This window comes from Strix uralensis, chromosome 4 (genome assembly GCF_047716275.1).
Source record: "Strix uralensis isolate ZFMK-TIS-50842 chromosome 4, bStrUra1, whole genome shotgun sequence".
In the NCBI taxonomy this organism is placed as follows: Eukaryota; Metazoa; Chordata; class Aves; order Strigiformes; family Strigidae; genus Strix; species Strix uralensis.
This window is the reverse complement of record NC_133975.1, coordinates 127,616,656-127,636,438: the sequence shown is the minus strand read 5'-3', so window position 1 is coordinate 127,636,438 and position 19,783 is coordinate 127,616,656. Positions and strand designations below refer to the sequence as shown.

Below are 19,783 nucleotides of genomic sequence, written 5' to 3'. Positions count from 1 at the left end.
GTGTGGTTATCATGGGGCAAGGAGAACGGGAAGATTGGTAGGGGAAAGGAGGTGGTTGTTGGCAGTGGGATAAGCATTAGCAATATCTTTCTCGAGTGATCCCAAATTTTCATTACACAGGCCAACATCTGTTATAAACTCCCTTTTCCCAGCTAAGGGATCAAGTCACAGTGAGACACATACCACAAACAATATTCATCAGAACACCTTCTATTGATTAAGCTCTTACTATTAATAGAGTCCAGCTGTTATTATTAATAGTAGATAACTGATCACACACTTTGCTCATGCACACATGCCCTCTCTCAGTTTTCCAGCTGGAGCAACAGTTGGAAGGCCACTCCCAGCTATTTGCCCAGAAACAGAGGCTCGTACTGATGCGCCAATGGCTTCTAGGTGGGTGTTTGCCAAGTCCCTCAAAGGGCGCCTTGTTTCATCGGGTGAAATACAGATAATCCTCTTGTTTGTGCAGCCACCGCCTTTGCAGATGCAGTCGGAGTTAGACAACCCATTGCTGATGCTGGAGCCTTGCACAGCTGCAGCAAACTTGTGGTGTCCTGAGTTTATTACAGGCAGATTCAGCCGGACTGCTAGCCTGTGGGGTGTGGTAATTCTTGGGGGACTTTCACATGCTGCCTTTTGGCATGTACTTTTCCTCTCTTCAGTCTGGTTTTGGATAACTGTCTCTTCATCCACACCCTGAGGTACTTATAGAACCCATTCCCAAAAACTCACGCTAAGGTGCTTTCATGACATGGCTAGGTCCAGATCAGAAATGTCAATACCATCTAAGCAAGGTTGTGTATTTCAGTCACTTTGAATAACTTACTGGCAAACAAGTGGTGACAGACCTCACCTGTAGCAGAGCTGACATTTAGCTACAACATGGAGATGAAGATTATTTAGAAAAACTTAACATTTCCTAACTTTGATGGGGTTAAAACCTCAGCACTGAGTCAATGCCTTTTATTGTAACATGTGGGCACATACATGCTTGCATACAAACACCACTTATTTTTTGCTCCAAAACTGAGATCTTGGTTTTAACAGCCTGTTATTTTGTGAGGATTTGAGATAATGCAGCGCTCTCACAACCTCTGCACAATGTGTCTTGTGGTGTGGCTCTGTGATTTTGGAAATCTGAACAGCAATAAATTCCCCACTTCAAAAAAGACAGATGAAGGCAGCACTTAGCTGTATTGTACGCTTTCATGGAAGTGGCTAAAATTGAACTAATTTAAATTAAATTTTTAGCACTTTTATCCTACCAGTTGACTCCCACTATAGCTGACCTGTTACCTCTGATCACCAGACATGGGTGACCCAGTCTTGAAAGCACAGGTTACCATGCTGGGTTTTATTATTTCTATCCTCACTGTATTTGCGAGCTCCTGCCTTTACTCCTAACCACCACTCTCCTGCAGCAGTGAGATGGGGCTTTTTTGCCCCCTGAGACATTTTATTTCTGTTTGAGAGGAAGGATACTGTACCCTAAGGGTACCTCCGCGTTCAGCCTTGTATTATATTGCTCTTGCATTAAATGTCGTGGCAGCCAGCGCACGCACCGCAGGCCCCGTGGTGGGTTTATGCTTTTGCGGGAGTTTTGGGAAGACACAGATGATCGTTTGATGCACGGTTAGATGGCGCTGACAGGCGATGCCTGGCCCCTCAGAAACGAGCTGCACAGTATGAATTAACGCATCCCTAGGGCACAGCCTCTTCAGCGTGGCTTTATGCTTGACCAGCTCCGGGCGCTGCTGCCATTTTGCTCGGGTAGAAGTCCCAGCGCTGGGCCTCCTCACAACCAACGCCCACCCCCCCCCACCCCCGCCTCCTTGGCGCCAGCACCCGGGTCACCCGGCAGCACCTCAGGGCCCCCATCCAGCCCTTCTCCCTCGTAGAGGCCCTGCCCGCCGCCGGGGCGAGGCTGAGGGAAAGCCGCGCAGCTCCGCGCAAGCCGCCGCTGTCTGAGCGCTCCCGGCCCCCTCGGACCGCTGCGAGGCGGGCGGCAGGCGGCGATGGTGCGCGGGGGCGCGGCGGGGGGCGGCGGGGGTGCGGACAGGCGCCGCGGGCAGCCCGGCGCGCCGGGGAGGAGAAAGGCCCCATCGGGCCGCGCCGGCCGGGAGGAAGGCCCCGCGCGCCGCCGCCGCCGCCGCCGCCTGAGGTGAAGGGAGGCCGCGATGCCGCTCTATGAGGGTCTGGGCAGTGGCGGGGAGAAGACCGCCGTGGTGATAGACCTGGGCGAGGCCTTCACCAAGTGAGTGGCACCGCTCTCCCCGCTCCGCCCAGCCCCCTTTCTGTCGCGACAGGCTTCGCCATGGAGCCGGTGTCGCGGCTGCCGGGCGGGCCTGGCCTGCCGTCGGGATGAATAACTGTTTTTTCTCCCCTCACCCCCTCTCTGTGGTGATCTGCGTGGTACAGAGCCGACAACTGCAGCCTTATTTTTAAGTCCCGTGTTTTAGATTAAACAAAAGGTGTTTCGAGATGGAAGGAGAAATGCTCAGTATTTAGTAATTTATGTGATGGGCCAAAAATGTAGCCATGTCTCTGCCCGCCCCATATCAAAACACCCTGTTATATTAGAACCCCAATTCCCCTCACGCTCGTGAGGGGAAAGGAGCTGTTCAAGCAATCCGGCCGTGCATCTGGGCTTAAAATACTCTGGAAATGCTTCCTGGGCTCTTATGGCTCGGAGAGGCAGCTTGCACACCGATAAAAGATATTTCAGGAAAAACACCTCTTCAGATGTATGCCAGGCTTTTTAGGCGAGGCCCACATCTGCGGTTGTGTCCATGTGGATGCTTTTACCTGCTTGAAGTGCTAGGGATGTCTCTGCTTCTCTAAAGAGACAGGCATTGTTTGTTTTGTATTTGTATTGCTGTGAAAGTTGGTTTTGTATTAAGTTGTACTTGCCTTTTTTTTCAAGTGACTCTGTAATTGCAGACCAGCAGGCAGGCTTCGTTACCTGGAAATAGCTGCAGTGTGATTATGGAGAGGATTTAACAAAGCCTTCGTGGATGGAAACAAGCGCTTCCAGGAGTGGCTTTTTATGGATTCATGTCGTGTTGCTGATTGCAGGCTTTTTCCAAATTTGGGTTGCTTGTGAGGTGTTATCTCATGGGCATTAGTTGTCTAATAAAATGCTCTCATGGAAAAGCATTTCCCCTGAATAGTGTGACCTTAAGGTCTATTTCCAGCGTCATCCTTGTAAGATAGCAACTTAATTACATGAAAGATGTCTGTTCTTTTCAAAATAAGGCTGAAATTCACCAAAAATACAGAAGTTATCAGGATGACAGACAAGGACAACTGCATATACACACTGGGACTGCACAAGTCTGTTTGGGACACCAAAGAAAAAAATTAAATTCTGAATTATGTCTATTTTAAGATTTTTTTCTTAAATGATCTGAAGAATCACAGTTGCCTTATACCAAAATAAAGTATTAACTGACCTTTATATTAAAAGTACTCGAAGTCCAGCAGCTTTATAGGTTTCTACTAGAGTTTTTTACCATAGTTTTCTTCTGAGTTTTGTAATTAGTGGAGGTGGCAGTGGTGAAACAAATGTCAAACACTGAGTTTCTTAAAATCTTGACTTTTGTTTTTAATTTGCCTTCTTCAGTCCATGGTTCTTGTGTCTTTTAAGGTGCAATTGCTTTATGAAAACCAGAGGGGTTTCTGAAAAGTTTGGTTTGGGGTTGCTGCTGTTTTTATTATGTTGCATCTAAGTTGGATGCAGAGCCCTCATGTTTTGTCAGGAGGCCTGGAGTAACAATCAGTTGTCTTGAGGCAGTAATACCTTAAATCACCCAGGATGCTTGTGAAGGGAATGCATTTCAATGCTGGAAATAGGAAAAAAGTGTCAATGGAATTTGCTGGTCGCAGTGAAATAGGCCATAGGACCTGCATGACTGTGGTCATTACGTCTTTGTCTTTTGTTTCTTCTAAATAAATGTCACAGAAGACGAGGATTTAAAGAGGAAATGATAACTTAACCTTGCCTGTGTTTACTGGGAGCTTCAGTGAAAACTGGCCCCGCATGGAGGATGAGGGAAGGTATTTCTCTGGAAATTGGACAGTAAGGAAGTTTGCAGGTGGATGATGATAAACAGAAAACTGTACTCATGGAAAGTAGGAGGCACATCAGAGTTGAGCATTACAGTCCTTACAGAAGTGAAGAAAACTTGTTTAACACAGCTGAGAGGGATTCAATAAAAAGATACAAAACCTTTCTCATTCAAAGTGTCTAGATAGAAAAGCTATATGCAAAACACCTCTTTGCAGTCACAGAAGTATCCCTAATTAATTACTCTTTGATGATTCCTAGGCCCAGTGTGTTAAATAGTGACTTCAAGTAATACGGTTTTCAACATTTTATTTTAGGTGCGGTTTTGCAGGAGAAACAGGACCAAGATGCATTATTCCTAGTGAAATAAAGAAACCTGATGTCGCAAAGGTAAACTTATTTTACCTGAACTGTTTTACCTTTTATAATGTTTGGTATGTTATGGCATAGAAAGAATTTGCACTGTGTTTCCTGTCCATAATAAGCTATTTTTCATGATCTTGTAACTGCTGCTGTTAAAAGACAGTAACTGGATACAAGTAAGTGTGATACTAGTGCTGATGTTACTGGTACTCATCACCCATGCAGCTTATGTTTGGGACATTTATTGAGAAATTTCTTAGCCTAGCTATGCTTTTTTTTCTTTTTTTCTTGTAGTAGAGGATGGCAGCTTTGGAAAACTAATGTTGAGATAAGTTACCAGTACGAAAAATTAGCATGAGTAAACTCTGGAGTTTAGTTATAGGGTGAGTTTATGAGATGCATTGTTAAGGACATAGAGCAAATTAGGGAAGAGTGAGTATTTCAGACTATATATGTTCAGATGTAATGTATTACCTCATATATATATCATATATATCTCAAATATATATATATTTATATATCATGTATATATTTCTTGTATATAATCACTACCTAGTATTTAAGCTGACTGGATATTTTTACTTCACAGCCTATCAAAGTTGTTCAGTATAATATTAATACAGAAGAGCTGTATTCATATCTGAAGGAATTTATCCATATGCTGTATTTCAGGTAAGAGATACTTGGACATTAGTTATTCAGACCTTCCGTGGCTCTTTTCCAAGTACTTCGGGAGGTATTGCACATGGGACTGGAGTTTGCCCTCTAGGAGAGTAAGAAAACAGAAACAATATTGTGCAGGTGGCTGCCTGGCTGTGTTTTTGCAGGAGAAATTCAGTGGTGCTGAGATTCAGGTTATATTACAAACAGTTAGTGTCCTGCAGCATCAGTTGCTCTCTAGAAATAAAAAGTATTTGATAAGTTGCCTTTTAGCTGTGGCACTCAAAAAAGTCTTAATGGGGGAAAGTCATTAATTAAATTAAGCTGATTTTGGTAGGGCTGAAGCTCATCCTGTATTGGTGCAGAGCTGTCTCCACATGCCAGTGGTTTGGAAGGAGGAATCTTACCAGTAATACATCTTTTAATTGTATTTTTAGTGTCATTAGTGAATAATGAAGTTGGACTTAGTCTTTTTTCTTCCAATCCTTATTTTTACACAGTAAAAATTATCACTTGACACAACAAAACAAGTACTTAATTTCTGTGCCTCAGATCTTCTGGTGTGGGTGGTTGGGTTTTTTTCCTGTCGTTGATCACCGCTTTGTAATAGAAATCAGGACATCTGTATCATCGTTCTTCCTCTTTTATGGACACACCGTATGACAGTGGACAAGCCATTGTTATACCTGCCTATGATGCATTTCCTTATCTTGATTTAGAAATGTATAATGGATATTCAAAACCGCAGCCTGCTTGCAGATAGCTCTATAACTTGTTTTTTGTAACTCAGTTTCCTAACTTTCTTTCAGGAAAGTGTTGGTTTTTTTTAAATTCAGGGAAGAGACTTTGGGATCTGCTGTAGAAAATGCTATCTAAATGCAAATTTTTAGGACTTTTGAGGAGAATGGAATATGAAAATAAGGTAAGTCTCACAATACATACTTAAACTTACCAGCTTTGTTTTACACGTCTTGGCTTTTTTAGACATCTGCTGGTGAATCCCAGGGACCGTCGTGTTGTGATCATAGAATCTGTCTTGTGCCCTACACACTTCAGAGACACGCTCACAAGAGTCCTTTTCAAGCATTTTGAGGTACGTGTTTAACATAACTACTGTATGTGTTCAGTGCAGCTCTTGCTGGTAGAAATTTTACTTACAGTCAGTACCAGATGTAGACAAAGAAATTAAAATAATGCCAAAAGACAGGCAGAAAGAAAGTGAAAAAAAGCTGATGGTCGTCTGGGGAAGTAGGGCTTGGAGATTGGACTAAAGGCCATTTTTGTTCCATTCTGACTGTTCATAAGACCACAAAACAGAGGCTATTAACAAGAATCTGAAAGGTTTCTCTGGCTTGTACGAAAATACAGTTCACATTGTGCTGTTCCAGACAGATCCAATAATCCCCATTGAGCACTGCCTGAAGCCAGAATTTATATTTAAACACTTTTTAGTGCTCTGTCAGCAAATCTCATTACTTCTACCAGAGTCAATACATTTGCCTAGCACATCTAACCTCTGGCTGTTCTGATTTAGATAAGAGCTTACCTGAAGTTTATTATCCTCTCTGCTATATCAGTCTTTTTGAAGAAAAGTCTGAACCTAATTCTCCCTTAGTTCTAACGGGAAATGTTTTGGAAGGTGAATCCATACTTCTTCAATTCAGATAGAACAAAGGTTAAAGGTCTTCTATAAAAAGTGGTGAAACTAGTTTGTCTGCAGTACTTCTTCACTGCGTTTCCACAACACAGTTTACCAACTAATCTTAAACTTCTGCATAATTCTTTCCTACTATTGATAAAATTTTCTGGTGACTTGAAATTGCTGAAAGATTTGAGTGATTTGTTGTGGGTTTTTTTTTCCTAATCCACTTACATGAAAGAAATGCATTTCAGATAAAGCACTCCCATGCAGAATTGATTGTCAAAAATGACTCGTGACTTGAAAAGTCATATTTTGATGGAGAGACTTTGTAACTTGTTAAGAAGCCAGCTAATACTGATGTGAGATTAATTCTCTCTGGCTAGTATTTCCATTTGCTGCAAAGAATAAGAGTGGCAAATTCATACAGGGTCAATACTATAACTTCTGTCTCTGGGCTAAGTATCAGTAATGTTGCTCTGAAATGCAGAATTTATTGAAATTCCTCATTTAATTCACACTTCAAGATGTTTTGTTAAAGGAACTGTCGCTATTTAGGAAACTTGATTTATGGAATTCTGGGAGAATGAAGTAATTCTCTTGTAATTTTGACTTGAGTTTCCACATTGCTTTGGGGAGAGTGTTTTAAGTAGCCACTTCTGTGAGTTTGTCTGCAACAGTATGTTGTCATAAGGCACACATTTATGGGTTTTCTGGCACCTTTGTTCACATCTTCAAGTCTTGATTCAGCATATCAAGTAGCTGTGTTTTAGTTTCTTTAATTTCTTTTCAATGACAATGAGAAACCTGATAGATTACTTAAGCAAGTGTTAACTTTAGAACTCATCTTTTCTTACAAGCCCATTCCAAATCTTATTATTACTGAGGTAACCGGTTTCTACCACAAGTAAGATGAACGTAGAATTTAGAATCCTGTTGTATTTTGTTCATTACTACACTGCCTTGAAAACTAAATTAAAAATGGATACCTCAAGATCCAGTTGTTTGGGTTTTCGTTTTAATATGACATTCGTAGGAAACATGAGTGCTTTGGGTGGTTTGTTTCTTTTTCCCCCTTCTGTCAATTGTCCTTTTGGTTTCCATGTAGGTACCTTCCGTTCTGTTTGCTCCAAGTCATCTAATGTCTCTCCTGACACTTGGGATCAATTCTGCCATGGTGCTAGACTGTGGATATACAGAAAGCTTGGTGCTGCCTGTATCCTTTAATAATACACAAACAAAATTTTCAGCAATATGGCTGTTGTGACAAGGTGATGCTTTTATAGACTTCAAGTGTGCTAAAAAGTAATAGGAACAGATCAGCCAGTCTGGCTTTTGACTGTAAGATATCATGACTTGGGGAATCTCTTCACAGCTGACATGTTAAATCTGTGTTCCCTCAAAACTTGGGAAGGGTGGTTCCTAACTTCAGCCTTTGTATACTAGGAGTTAGTTTTGGAGAAAAGCAGTTAGAAAGTGTTTCCTGTAGCTAATGCAAGGGATTGTTGAGGGGAAAAAGCATTTAGTTCCAGCAGACTGAAAACTCATAACAAAAATGGAGAATTTCCTGATCTTTGTGTAGATATATGAGGGAATTCCAATTCTGAGCTGCTGGGGTTCTCTTCCTCTGGGAGGAAAGGCTATTCACAAGTAAGTTCAGAGTTATACATTCCAGGTTACCAAGGATTTAATTGTGAAAGTTCATTGTTGACTAACAAGCAAAGATTCCTGTTGAACATGACTTAAATCATAGTTGTTGCTGTGACAGCATCTGATTTTTAAAGTTACCACTGTTTGGCTTTTGCTGATGTAGTAAAAGCTGTGAAAATCAGATCTGCTTTGAATGTAACTGAAGGGAATAAATACTGTCCCTTAAGCATAATATAGAGAATCAGCCTGAGTTAATTGCCATCTTTAACTAACTTAATGTGCAATGTTTTAGGGAGCTGGAATATCAGTTGTTGGAGCAGTGCACAGTTGATACGGGATTAGCCAAAGGACAAAGCCTTCCGTCTGTGATGGGTAAGGTCTGACTGATGTACCACATGTGCTGTGAACTTGCACTGGATTAATGCTAACAGTCAATGAAATGAGTTTAGTATTCACTGTATCTTATGTGATCTACTTCCATGATTTCTTTCTCTGTATTTAACAAGTATATTATTTTTATGATAAGCCACTCATAACAGCAGGTTTGAATGAAGGCTGAGATAAAAGTTCTGTAGTAATTTTTCAGTCTGTTTTGAGAGAAGACAAACTTTTTCTTTCTTTTCTTAATATTCTTTCTTCCTTAGAAATCTTTAAGAACTGCTGCCAGTGAAACTTTAGTGTACCAAATGTAATTCAAACTTAGTTCAATTCTTAAATTATCTTTCTACTTAAAAAGCTTTTGTTCTAAGTCATTTTTTTTATTTCAGGCTCAGTTCCTGAAGACATAGTAGAGGATATAAAAGGTAAAATTTTCTGCTTCATGGAACTCTAGTATTAAATTGTGCAGTAGAATATGATAATAACAAGTGTGCAATACTTTAGGAATTTATCTTCTCGGCTTACCATATTTCTTACCTACTGGAAGAACCTGCAGTGTTCTTTATCTTTGAAAGCAAAACCAAAACCAGGTTGGATTCCTCTTTCAGGTTTAGCCTATGTGTTAAGATGTAGCTCATAGATACATTTGGTAGAGTAGCACAGAAAGAGGATTGTACACTATTGGATCTATCCTGCGGTCAGCAGGTCAGGTTAACTTTGTTTTTTAACTCCTGACATTTTGTTTGCTGTGTATGAATGTGTACAGTGTGTACTCTGCATGGGAGAGTTAGCAGATTGGATGTTCAAAACCTGTTATCATAGATATGTTTTGGTTGCAAATGCAGCATTTTAGCAGTCTTAACATCATGACATAAGAATATTCTAAGTTAATTTTGTTTATAAACTAACTAGGAAAGCTCAGTTTGCCTAAAAGTCAGTTTTGGAAAAAAAAAAAAAAAAGTATGTGTAAAAGACATTTTGGTGTGTTAGTCAGGTAGCAAGATGAGTCAAAGACTACATTTACACCAGAAAAAATAGAGTCTATCTTTGGGCAGGACTTGAATGAAGTCCTGTGTAATGTTTCACATGCAACAGATATAAAAATATATATAATTGTAGAAAATAGCAACTAGTATATATCTCTTGGGCCAAATTACAAAGAAATCCATCAGTCAAATGCAAAATAACTTAAATGCAGCTGGTGCTTTGTCAAATGGAAGTTGCTTTTCTAATTCCTGGATGTGAACACAATTTTCTGATCAGTTCTGGTTTTTATGCAGCCTTTTGGAACCAGGTATAATATGCTAGGGTTGAAATTATGATTGCCTGTATATTGAAGGGTTGTTTCTTTATAACAGCCGTTTATGAAGAAGATACTCATTTGTGCCAGATACAAATAAATAAATATATAATAACACTAACAGCTGGGATACAAATGATATTGTGCTCTGTCAGTGTTGCCTGGAGGAAAAAAAAAAACCTCTGGGGTTCTTAGAGTGCTGAAGAATTGCACTAGGAAAAATATTGTGTGATTACAGCTTGTTTGAAAAATGATCAATGTCTCATTTGAAGCCACAGTGCAAGATCCACAGTGGTGTGTTTGACAGCAGAATACAACCCCTGGCACCTTGTGGCAGCCGAAGGCATGATTAGTAACATCCCTCTGTCTTTAAATCTTATGTAGCTTGTCTGAGAAAGAAATCTTGCCTGTGCTGGCATAGTTTTGGTGTCAGCTTAATTTAATCTCATGGTCTAGATAGAATCTGAACTCCGCTGAAGTGTAGAGACCATTTTTTCTTTGCATTTATTTGATAATGTCTTGGACCAGCAAGGGCCTAAGGTCTGTGTTCTTCTCTAAATTAAGCAGAATTATTGTCTTTATTGGTAATTAAAGGATCCAACAGAGTCTCTCTTCTGCCCCTTTCTTTCCTTTTATGAAGTCCGCACTTGTTTTGTGAGTGATCTCCAACGTGGGCTGAAAATCCAAGCAGCCAAGTTCAACATCGATGGCAGTACTGAGGTGGGTGGAGGATGAAGCTTATCCTAGTCTTCTGAATTAGATGTAGCCTTTTTGGCCTCTAAAATAATGCACATATGTTTTTATTTCTAGCGTCCTCCACCGCCTCCAGACGTGGACTATCCTTTAGATGGAGAAAAGATTCTCCATGTAGTTGGCCCCATCAGGTGAGAAATACCATAGCAGAGTATTTGTCTTTAGGAGAATATATTTTTAACTCTAAAAGCACATAAATTTTCATAAAATTGAATTTTAATGGAACACTTGCATATGCTTTTAATGTCTCTTAAATTAAGGCTTTGTGCTGGGTAGAGTGCAAGCCCATAATAAGAGGTGTCAGCCTCTCCAGAGCACTCAGTTGAAGATGAGAGCAAACAGACTGGAGGGATGGGGGAAGCAGAAATGGAGTATTAATGCATCATGATGAGACAGGTTTAGTGAAGCAAATGGGGCATTGTCTCCTCCCCTGTTGGCATGGACTGTATGAGGGAAGAAGTGATGATGTGTTGTCAGCAGGAAGTCTGTAGTTATTTCCAGCTCTGCTGCTCGGGAGTGTTAGCTCATAGTGTAGTATTGTTTCTCCTTAACACTTATTTCCTGTTTTTTCAACAGAGACTCTGTTGTCGAAATACTGTTTGAACAGGATAATGAAGAGACATCTGTTGCCACTTTGATCTTAGATTCCCTCATTCAGGTACCTTTATACTAGAAACTATTTATTGAATGCCTCCAGCCTTAGAGAACCTGCTGTTGTAAATGACTCTATCTAGAGTAACACCCTTGTGACTGCAGGTTGCGATTGGTTGAAAAAGTTTAGCACAGCATGACTCCTAGGGTTCTGCCACGTGATGAATTTCCATGGGGTAGCAAGTCACCATGTGTCATCCACCCTGGGATTGTTTTCTTACTCTTTGGTGTACAGCCATGTGTCTAGGACAGTTTTTGGAGACGCAGTGCTCACCCCTCAGCAAAAGTAACAAACTAGCTTGAGTTTATTTGGAGGTGGGGCTCTATGTATGTAATGATAAAGAAGTAGCTAATATTTGGCAGTGTACGAATTACACTGCTTAAGCTGAAATGACACAAGTATTCTGTTTCTTCTTTTTTCAAGGTGTTTTGCTTAGAGTTAGACTTTGAGTCCTGCAGACTGCTGGTTTATCTAAGATAGAATAAAATCAATTTGGACATCTCTATTACAGGCAGTATATTAGATTTATTGCGGAAAATTTTATTGGCATATACAAACGCTTCATTTCTTATTATATTTAGGAAAAACATGCATTAGAAAACCACTATAAATGGAAATTTTCATTATGTGGTGGTGTATGTATGTTAATTAAAGTTGACTTCCTGCAGTTATTGATGTGATTTAAATTAGTTTGCTGAGACATAATTTATTGGAGAGCCATAGGCTTGGATGACATGACAAACATTTCAATTAGAATTCCTTATGAAAACAAATGGTTTAATAAGATCTGTGCCTGGACCCCTCACCTCTGTACATCTATGCATTTACCTTGCATCACATTTTGGCCAAAGGAAAGACAAATGTTAAATTTCCAAGTGTTAAATACTGTCCAGTGACTTTCCCTGGACAAGAGGACCACAGCAGGCTGGGATTTTTTTCAAAGGGATGGCGCAGAACTGACAAAGCTTCGTCTTCTCATGCCTTTGTGTCTTCTGGTTGGATTATCTGGTGCCTAAAGCAAGCTCCAGCAGAAACTTTTTCTGCCACTGACACTTTTCTATCACTTTTCTCCCACATGGTGCTAAAAAGAGTCAGTACCATGTGTAGCAGTTTTCCCTCTCTGAGAGCACTGGTTGAGGCTTCACCTCTCTCTGGCACATCATCTCCCAGAACTCATGGGAATTATTGTCACTGATACCTCTGTCCTCTGTTGTCTTGGCCTGTCTCAGCTGAAGGGCTCTACAGAGACTCTGTGCCCATAAAAGCCTCAACTGAGCAGTTCCTTAAGCCTGGTTTTCTTGGGAAGTTGGGGGAAAAATTTATGTTGGTTACGTTTCAGGTAAGTATGAGAAAACAGCAATTGAAGTGCGTAGAAAGACTGAATTTCTTACACACCTTTGAATGCTTGTTCACACAACTTCACTTAAAGTGTTTTTGGTTTGTTTTTTTTTTTTTTATTCCTGTTTGCATTAGTGTCCCATAGACACCAGGAAGCAGTTGGCAGAGAACTTGGTAGTTATTGGAGGCACCGCTATGTTGCCCGGATTCCTTCACAGGCTCATGGCTGAAATCAGATACCTGGTAGAGAAACCGAAATACAAGGAAATACTTGCTACTAAAACCTTCAGAATTCACACTCCACCTGCCAAACCCAACTGTGTGGCCTGGCTGGGAGGTAAGAATGAAAACAACTGTTAAGCAAAGGTACAAAGTGAAAAACAAATCTTCCAAGTGGGATTTGTAATGAATAAACAGCAGTAAAAATTAGGTAAACTACTGAAATCAAGCTGCATTGGAGCTCTGTGGAATTGTTATGCCCTCCTGGAAGAAACCGTGTGGAGTAAAGCTCCCTCCGGGACATTTGGAGGGCAGAATAGCGCTGCAGGTTATGGGAGCTTTAAATGAGCAGTTTGAAACAGAGATGTAGAAGATGAGGTGTGGGCTCAAGTGCAGTACAGGGCTACGGCCATATGGTGGCACCCACAAAGTAATTAGGCAGAGCAAGAGACCTGCTGCGTGTAGGAAGATCTGCTTATTGAAAAAACAAGTTTAATTACTGTCTGAGGAGCTGTGAGCTGTGGAGAGGCCGGAGGCTGCTCGCTCCCTGTGCTGTTCGCCAGTGCCAATAACAAATACAGCAACTCTGCAATGGATTTTGGCTGCTGTTAGGGAAAAAAGAAGGGCTTTGCGTTGCTAGCAACTCTTTTAAGGCAGGTTCTGAGGTTGTTAAGAGTTCCTGCTTTTCTAAACTTTCAGTTAATGAGCTGAGCCCATCTGGTATGGATGAGGAACTAGCTTTAACGGTAAAGGTAGATTTTATTTCCGTACGCTTTGAAATGTAAATGTTTATAAAATTTTAGCTTTAAAACCTTTTGAGTCTACTTTTAGGATTAGCAAACAAGAATGATTTATATGCACCAAGTTCTCTGATACTTTTCTTCGCTGGCAGTGCTAGTCAGCTGCAGTGGTCTGAATCTTCTCACAGCTTGTGTAGACTTCTGATGGGTATGGTGTGACACCCTTTTTGGGGAGAAGAAATTTCCTTAAACACAAGGTGGTTTGTTTGAAGTGCTTAAAAATCAAAGCTGCTAGGAAACTTTGTAGTAAGAAGCAGGTCAGCTAGGCCAGTTTTGTTCTCAGCAGAGACTCGATGATTCTTTGTTTTAGTTACTTTCAAGGGACATAAATGGCAGCAATGTGGGACTAGCTGGGCTACTGAAAAGGGAAGTGGTGAGATCCTTTCATTCCTTTAATTTTTGAGACCAAGCTGAAAAAGAATAGTTGAGATTCTTGATGGGAGGAAGTAGAAAAAGAAATTTGATACATCAAATTAGTTTTTGTTTGTTTGTTTGTTTTTTTTTCCAATAATGTAGGAGCCATTTTTGGAGCACTTCAGGACATACTTGGGAGCCGGTCTGTGTCCAAAGAATATTACAGCCAGACAGGCCGCATACCTGACTGGTGCTGTCTTAATAATCCTCCACTGGAAATGATGTTTGATGTTGGAAAAGCACCCCCACCACTGATGAAGAGGGCTTTTTCTACTGAGAAATAAGCACCTTAATGCTACAGAAGGATTCTCCTCATCTGTTTCAAGTAGATACATACGTATTGGCCTCTTTTTTTTTTTTTTTGTATTAAGTAATTTGTGTGTAACACTTAAATATGAGTAATGTGGATGTTTTGGGGGAGTATGATGGTAGGTACTAACACTAAAACCAGGTCCAGTTATAGTTTAAAAACTTAACTGTGGCAACTACTATGGTATTTTGTCCACTTCTGAAGAAGTTCTGCACTGTCATGAGGTGCAGCCAGCTGAGTTGTTTGTTATTTATCTGTACAGTAAATGACGTTGTTGAGAGAATTTGTTTTAAGATATTTTGATTTTAAATATGCTTAGAAGAATGAAGGACAGACTACTATGGGAAACACCTATGGAAGCTTTTCTGCCAAATTCTGTATTAAAATATTCCACCCTTAAAACACATGTGAGGAAATGATTTGGGGCTGTTTAACAAAGGTGCTGGAGCAGTATTTTCCCTGGACGCAGTCCTAGTTTCAGAGTTTTAGCAGAGGACTCTTCTGCCTGTAATTCTCACATAGTGCTGAGCTAAAAGTTCTCCCAGTACCTCTCCTCCCAAGAAAGAATTCAGCTGTGTAGGAATTATAAACAGGGGTGCAAGAAAATCTTCAATCTCTTACCAAAACATCAAGTTGAGAAGTCACTTCCTTGCCTTCCCTGTCCCCATCAGAAATACTGAACTTCATTGTCCCGCGACAATATGCATTAAATGAAAATACAATGCAAAGTTCATTGCTTAAGGAAAAAAAATGTACCTCTGGATGTTAACACTGTGTTTAGGAATTGCTGAGTTGTTAATAGGCTCTTAACAATGCTGTAACTTTACATTTTGAAGGAGAAGGAGCACTCCTGTGGGAAAACACATACACTTGCATTCTGCTGGTAGTGCTGCTGGGTTTGGTTTGGCATGACTCTCGCTTTCCTTCCATAATAGTGCTGTGAATTAATTTTGCACACAGAGCTGTGGCTCCTGCTGAGTGCTCCAGGCAGTGCCAGTGCATCTCAGTGGCATCACATCTTGGGAGAGGAGTTCCCCGGCCCCAGATGCCGCTAAACTTGCCGCCAACGTGCCGAACTTGACTTGCTGGCTGAACGGTGACTGTGCTGGTATCTGTTGGTTACCAAGGTTCAAATCCTACTCTGAGGAGTAACTGTTTTTCTCAGATTTGTGGAGATACATATATATATAAAATTATTGGGGGTGGTGGAGTCTTTTATTGCCACAAACATGCTTTTTGTGACTGATTTCCCTGTGCTGTCTGCTGACTACCTGCCGTGCTTCCTGAAACACGTTTCTTGAAGTTAAGCATATATTTAAAGAAATGTTCTTATGATGAAACTTAACACAGGACAACGTGCTACAGCATTTAAGTAAGCTTCTGCACGACTTTGTCATTCTGTTTTCATGTGTGCTTTACCTTAACACATGGTGTTAGCTGGCACATGGTAGGAGATACTCCCTTTTTATCTTCATGGTTTTCAGATTTTTAAAAAAAGTACTAAAACTCAAGAATCACTGCTTAAAATGCTATAGGCCAGACTTTGCTGGTTGGTAACAGTGGTCTGATAGTATTGACGTGGATGATTTCTCTCCAGAGGTGCTGACAGGTGAATTTTTAAATTGCATTCTTCCTCCTTCAGATGAGATGCGTGGTGGTTACACAGAAAGCATAGAAGAATAGACAGGCATAGCTGTGAGTCGTTGTTAGGGGTTCTTTTATAGTCCTGGAATGAGGTTGGTCTTTTAGAGATTATTTCTTAGTCCTCAAAACACAATGGAGCCTGGTCAGTGCCTCTTTGTACTGATGTGAGAGTCTCAAGTCCAAACATTTTCTGGGTTTCCAGGTCAAACAAGTTGCAGTTGCCATGCACAAGAGTTTTTCTGTGGCAGGTGAGAATGGTATGTTGTGAGACTGAAACAGGTTCTTCAAGATGTTGTGTTCTATCTGTCAGGCCTGGACTTGGAAAAATGGATTAAACGCTATAGCTCAATACCTCTATTCCCATTGCGTCTGGTATTTCGCATTCTTTTACATTTTCGGGTTCTTCTCTTGCTTGATGGCTTCCGTAAGTCTACGATTAATGGTTTCGTTTCCTTTGGGATGTTCATTCCCCAGCAGATTCCTCAAATACCATCATTTCCCTTGTTTTCTTGAGTGTTCAGGACCTTCACTCTGACTGCGCTTGTTCCCCCTTACCAACTCCTTTTTATCTCCCCTGCAGCAAGACCGAGGGCTGCGGGGTTGTGTGCCCGTCGAGGGTGTCCCCCCCAGCGGGCCCCGCTGCGCTCTACGCTGCTCAGCTGCACCGCCCTGCCGTAGCCTTTCTCCCAAGGCATTTAACACCTACGGGGCTGGGCAGGAGGCTCAGGGATCCAACTGCTGCTGGCAGGAAAACCTGTGGGTGAGGTCTGGTTCCCCTTACAGGGCCGAACTGGGGAGGAGTGGTGGAGTCTTAGTGCGTGAGGTTGACCCGTCTGGAGCAGTCTTTGGCAAGTATTTGGGATATCAGTAGTTTTCTGAGTGACTTCAGGAAGTATATGTGATTGCAACAGTTGTGCTTAATAAAGCAAAACGGATAAAAACGTAGTTTTTGGCGACCAACCTGCTACATCCCTGTTTTTAACCTGTTCCCAATCTGTGATGCGATTACAGGCTCGCTAAATAGACGCTGTCTCCTTGCAGAGAGTTATCTTTAGGCCTGGGTAAAGAACCTTCAGACCCAAGCTCTGCTGCTCATTTTCATTTATAATATGAATACTTGGGATGCAGCTCCGAGACCCAGGTTGTGTCTTGTCTCAGTACAAACTGAGCCAGAGACTACCAAGGCTTGCTCCTGAGAGAAGAGTTTGCCGTCGGCACCAGTCCCGTGGAGCTGGGAGGGATTACTCATGTCCATAAGTAGTTCTCAGCGGGTGGGGTATGCAGAGGAGATCAAACTCCTACGGAGCCTGTGTTCGTGGTGGTGCAATGATGTCATTTTCCTGAACTGCAGCAGACTGCAGCTGAGGAAATTCAGAATATTCTTAGCCCTTCCCTTTTCAGCGGTATTTCTGTACTGCTGTGCATGTGTGCTCTGGGACCTTTCACAAGCCCGGCATGTTCTGCCTGCTCTTCTCTGGGGCTTCTGCATCACCAAACAGCTTCAACAGCTGCTGTTTTGCACTGCATGACCAGATATCCTGACTCTTGTGGTGTTGGTGGGTTAAGCGCAGAGTCCCATGACCTATTAAGAACAGAAACACAATTCTTATTTCATTGAAGGGGTGAGGAAAGACTATTACCAGCTTTTCAGAACAACTAGCCCTGGAGACCCCCTAGAGATCACACCTTAAATGTGTTATCCCGTAGAAAGGGATTTGGCTCATTTTTTTTCAGCCTAAGTGTTGTAGTTCTTCCCTCCCTGGCCTGGCAGAGATCAGTGGATCCTCAAACAGACAAATTCACAGTGAACTCAAAAGAAGGACAGTGACAGGCACAAACCCCTACAGCAAGTGGAGGTTTTTCCTCTGAAGTTCCTCATTCTGGACTGGATGCCATTCCTGAAGGTTGGTCCTAGCCAGCTGCAAACAGCTCCAGCTGAGCTGCTGACAGGAGGAATATTTTGAAATATTCATGAGCATGGCCTGTGGCAGTCTGCCGGTGCCCGTGCTGCCTCAGTGGGATCTTTTCTCTGAGGGAAGGGGCTTTAACTCACTCCCCTAATCTCCCTTTTCATACTCATAGACTATCTCAAGTTGGATGGGACCTGTAAAGGTCATCAAGTCCAATTCCCTGCTCCTCGCAGGACTACCTAAAACTAAACCATATGACTAGAGGCGTTGTCCAGACGCTCCTTGAACTCCGACAGGCTTGGTGATGTGACCACTTCCCTGGGGAGCCTGTTCAGTGACCGACCACCCTCGCAGTGAAGAAACTTTTCCTAATGTCAATCCAAATTTCCCCTGGCGCAGCTTCATTCCATTTCCTCGTGTCCTGTCACTGGTCACGAGAGAGGAGATCAGCATCTCCCCCTCCACTGCCCACCTTGGGGAAGTTGTAGACTGTGCTGAGGTCACCCCTTGGTGATGTCACCCCTCAGCCTTGCTGAACAAGCCAAGTGACCTCAGCTGCTCCTCTGAAGTCTTGTCCTTGAGGTCTTTCACCACCTTGGTCTCCCTTCTCTTGACACACTCTAATAGTCTGATGTCCTTCTATTGAGGACAGAGTTGCCCCTTTGGGCTGCCAGGGCTCACTGTTGACTCCTCTTCAACTTGCCATCAACCCAAACCCCCAGCTCTCTTTCCATAGGGCTGCTCCCCAGCCTCTCGTCCCCTGGTTTGTGTGTATAACTGGGATTTCCCCATCCCAGGTGGAGAATCCTGCACTTGCTCATTAAATTTCACATGGCTGGTGGTTGCCCAGCTCTAGTCTATCCAGATCTCTCTGTGAGACCTCTCTACTCTCAAGGGAGTCCACAGCTCCTCCTGGTTTCACAGAATCACAGAATCATCTAGGTTGGAAGGGACCTTGAAGATCATCTAGTCCAACCGTTAACCTAGCACTGACAGATCCCAACTACACCATATCCCTAAGTGCTATGTCAACCCGCCTTTTGAACACCTCCAGGGATGGGGACTCCACCACCTCCCTGGGCAGCCCATTACAACACCTAACAACCTGTTCTGTAAAGAAATGCTTCCTAATATCTAGTTTAAACCTTCCCTGGCGCAACTTGAGGCCATTCCCTCTTGTCCTATCACTTATTACTTGATTAAAGTGGCTCATCCCCAGCTTTCTGCAACCTCCTTTCAGGTAGTTGTAGAGGGCGATGAGGTCTCCCCTCAGCCTCCTTTTCTTTATTTTATTAAGTTTATTAATGTACATTCAATTCCTGCATCCAGATTATTTATAAAAAATTTTTTTTCAGCAATACAATGTTTATTACAGTGACTGCTAAAATTATCCAGGCTACTGCTGCGCCTCGGACGTTTGCTTCAGAGTCCTCCTGGTCCCACCGGAGCTGGGGGTGAGTTCCCCTCAGGTGGATGTGGCTGAGGCAGAGTTTTCCCGCCCAAAACCCCTGAAAAAAGGGAGGGTGGCACAAAAGCGGATGCGCCCAACGTGGGGCTCGAACCCACGACCCTGGGATTAAGAGTCCCATGCTCTACCGACTGAGCTAGCCGGGCGCTTGTTTGCTTTTTCCCGCCATGTGTCCTTCACCGTGCCCCGCGGCCCCGCCCCGGGAAGCGTTGGGGC

The 19,783-nt window shown here is 42.3% G+C and overlaps 1 protein-coding gene and 1 non-coding gene across 3 annotated transcripts; one reads left to right on the top strand and one right to left on the bottom strand.

Moving 5' to 3' along the window:
- Positions 1–2,105: 2,105 nt before the first annotated feature.
- ACTR10 (actin related protein 10) lies at positions 2,106–16,549 on the top strand. Of its 2 annotated transcripts, XM_074869085.1 has the most exons (14): positions 2,106–2,257; positions 4,387–4,459; positions 5,022–5,104; positions 6,077–6,185; positions 7,840–7,947; positions 8,314–8,381; positions 8,674–8,753; positions 9,149–9,184; positions 10,700–10,779; positions 10,870–10,943; positions 11,389–11,470; positions 12,938–13,139; positions 14,338–14,560; positions 15,506–16,549. In XM_074869085.1, the coding sequence occupies exons 1-13, from the start codon at positions 2,181–2,183 to the stop codon at positions 14,517–14,519; spliced, it is 1,254 nt and encodes a 417-aa protein (XP_074725186.1). In that variant the 5' UTR covers positions 2,106–2,180; the 3' UTR covers positions 14,520–14,560; positions 15,506–16,549. The 2 variants fall into 2 exon arrangements, with proteins under 2 accessions (XP_074725186.1, XP_074725184.1); XM_074869083.1 differs by having other exon boundaries at positions 14,338–16,549.
- A 3,091-nt stretch (positions 16,550–19,640) lies between these two features.
- On the bottom strand, positions 19,641–19,713 carry TRNAK-CUU (transfer RNA lysine (anticodon CUU)). The gene has a single exon. It is a non-coding gene; the product is annotated as a tRNA-Lys (tRNA).
- Positions 19,714–19,783: the final 70 nt, after the last annotated feature.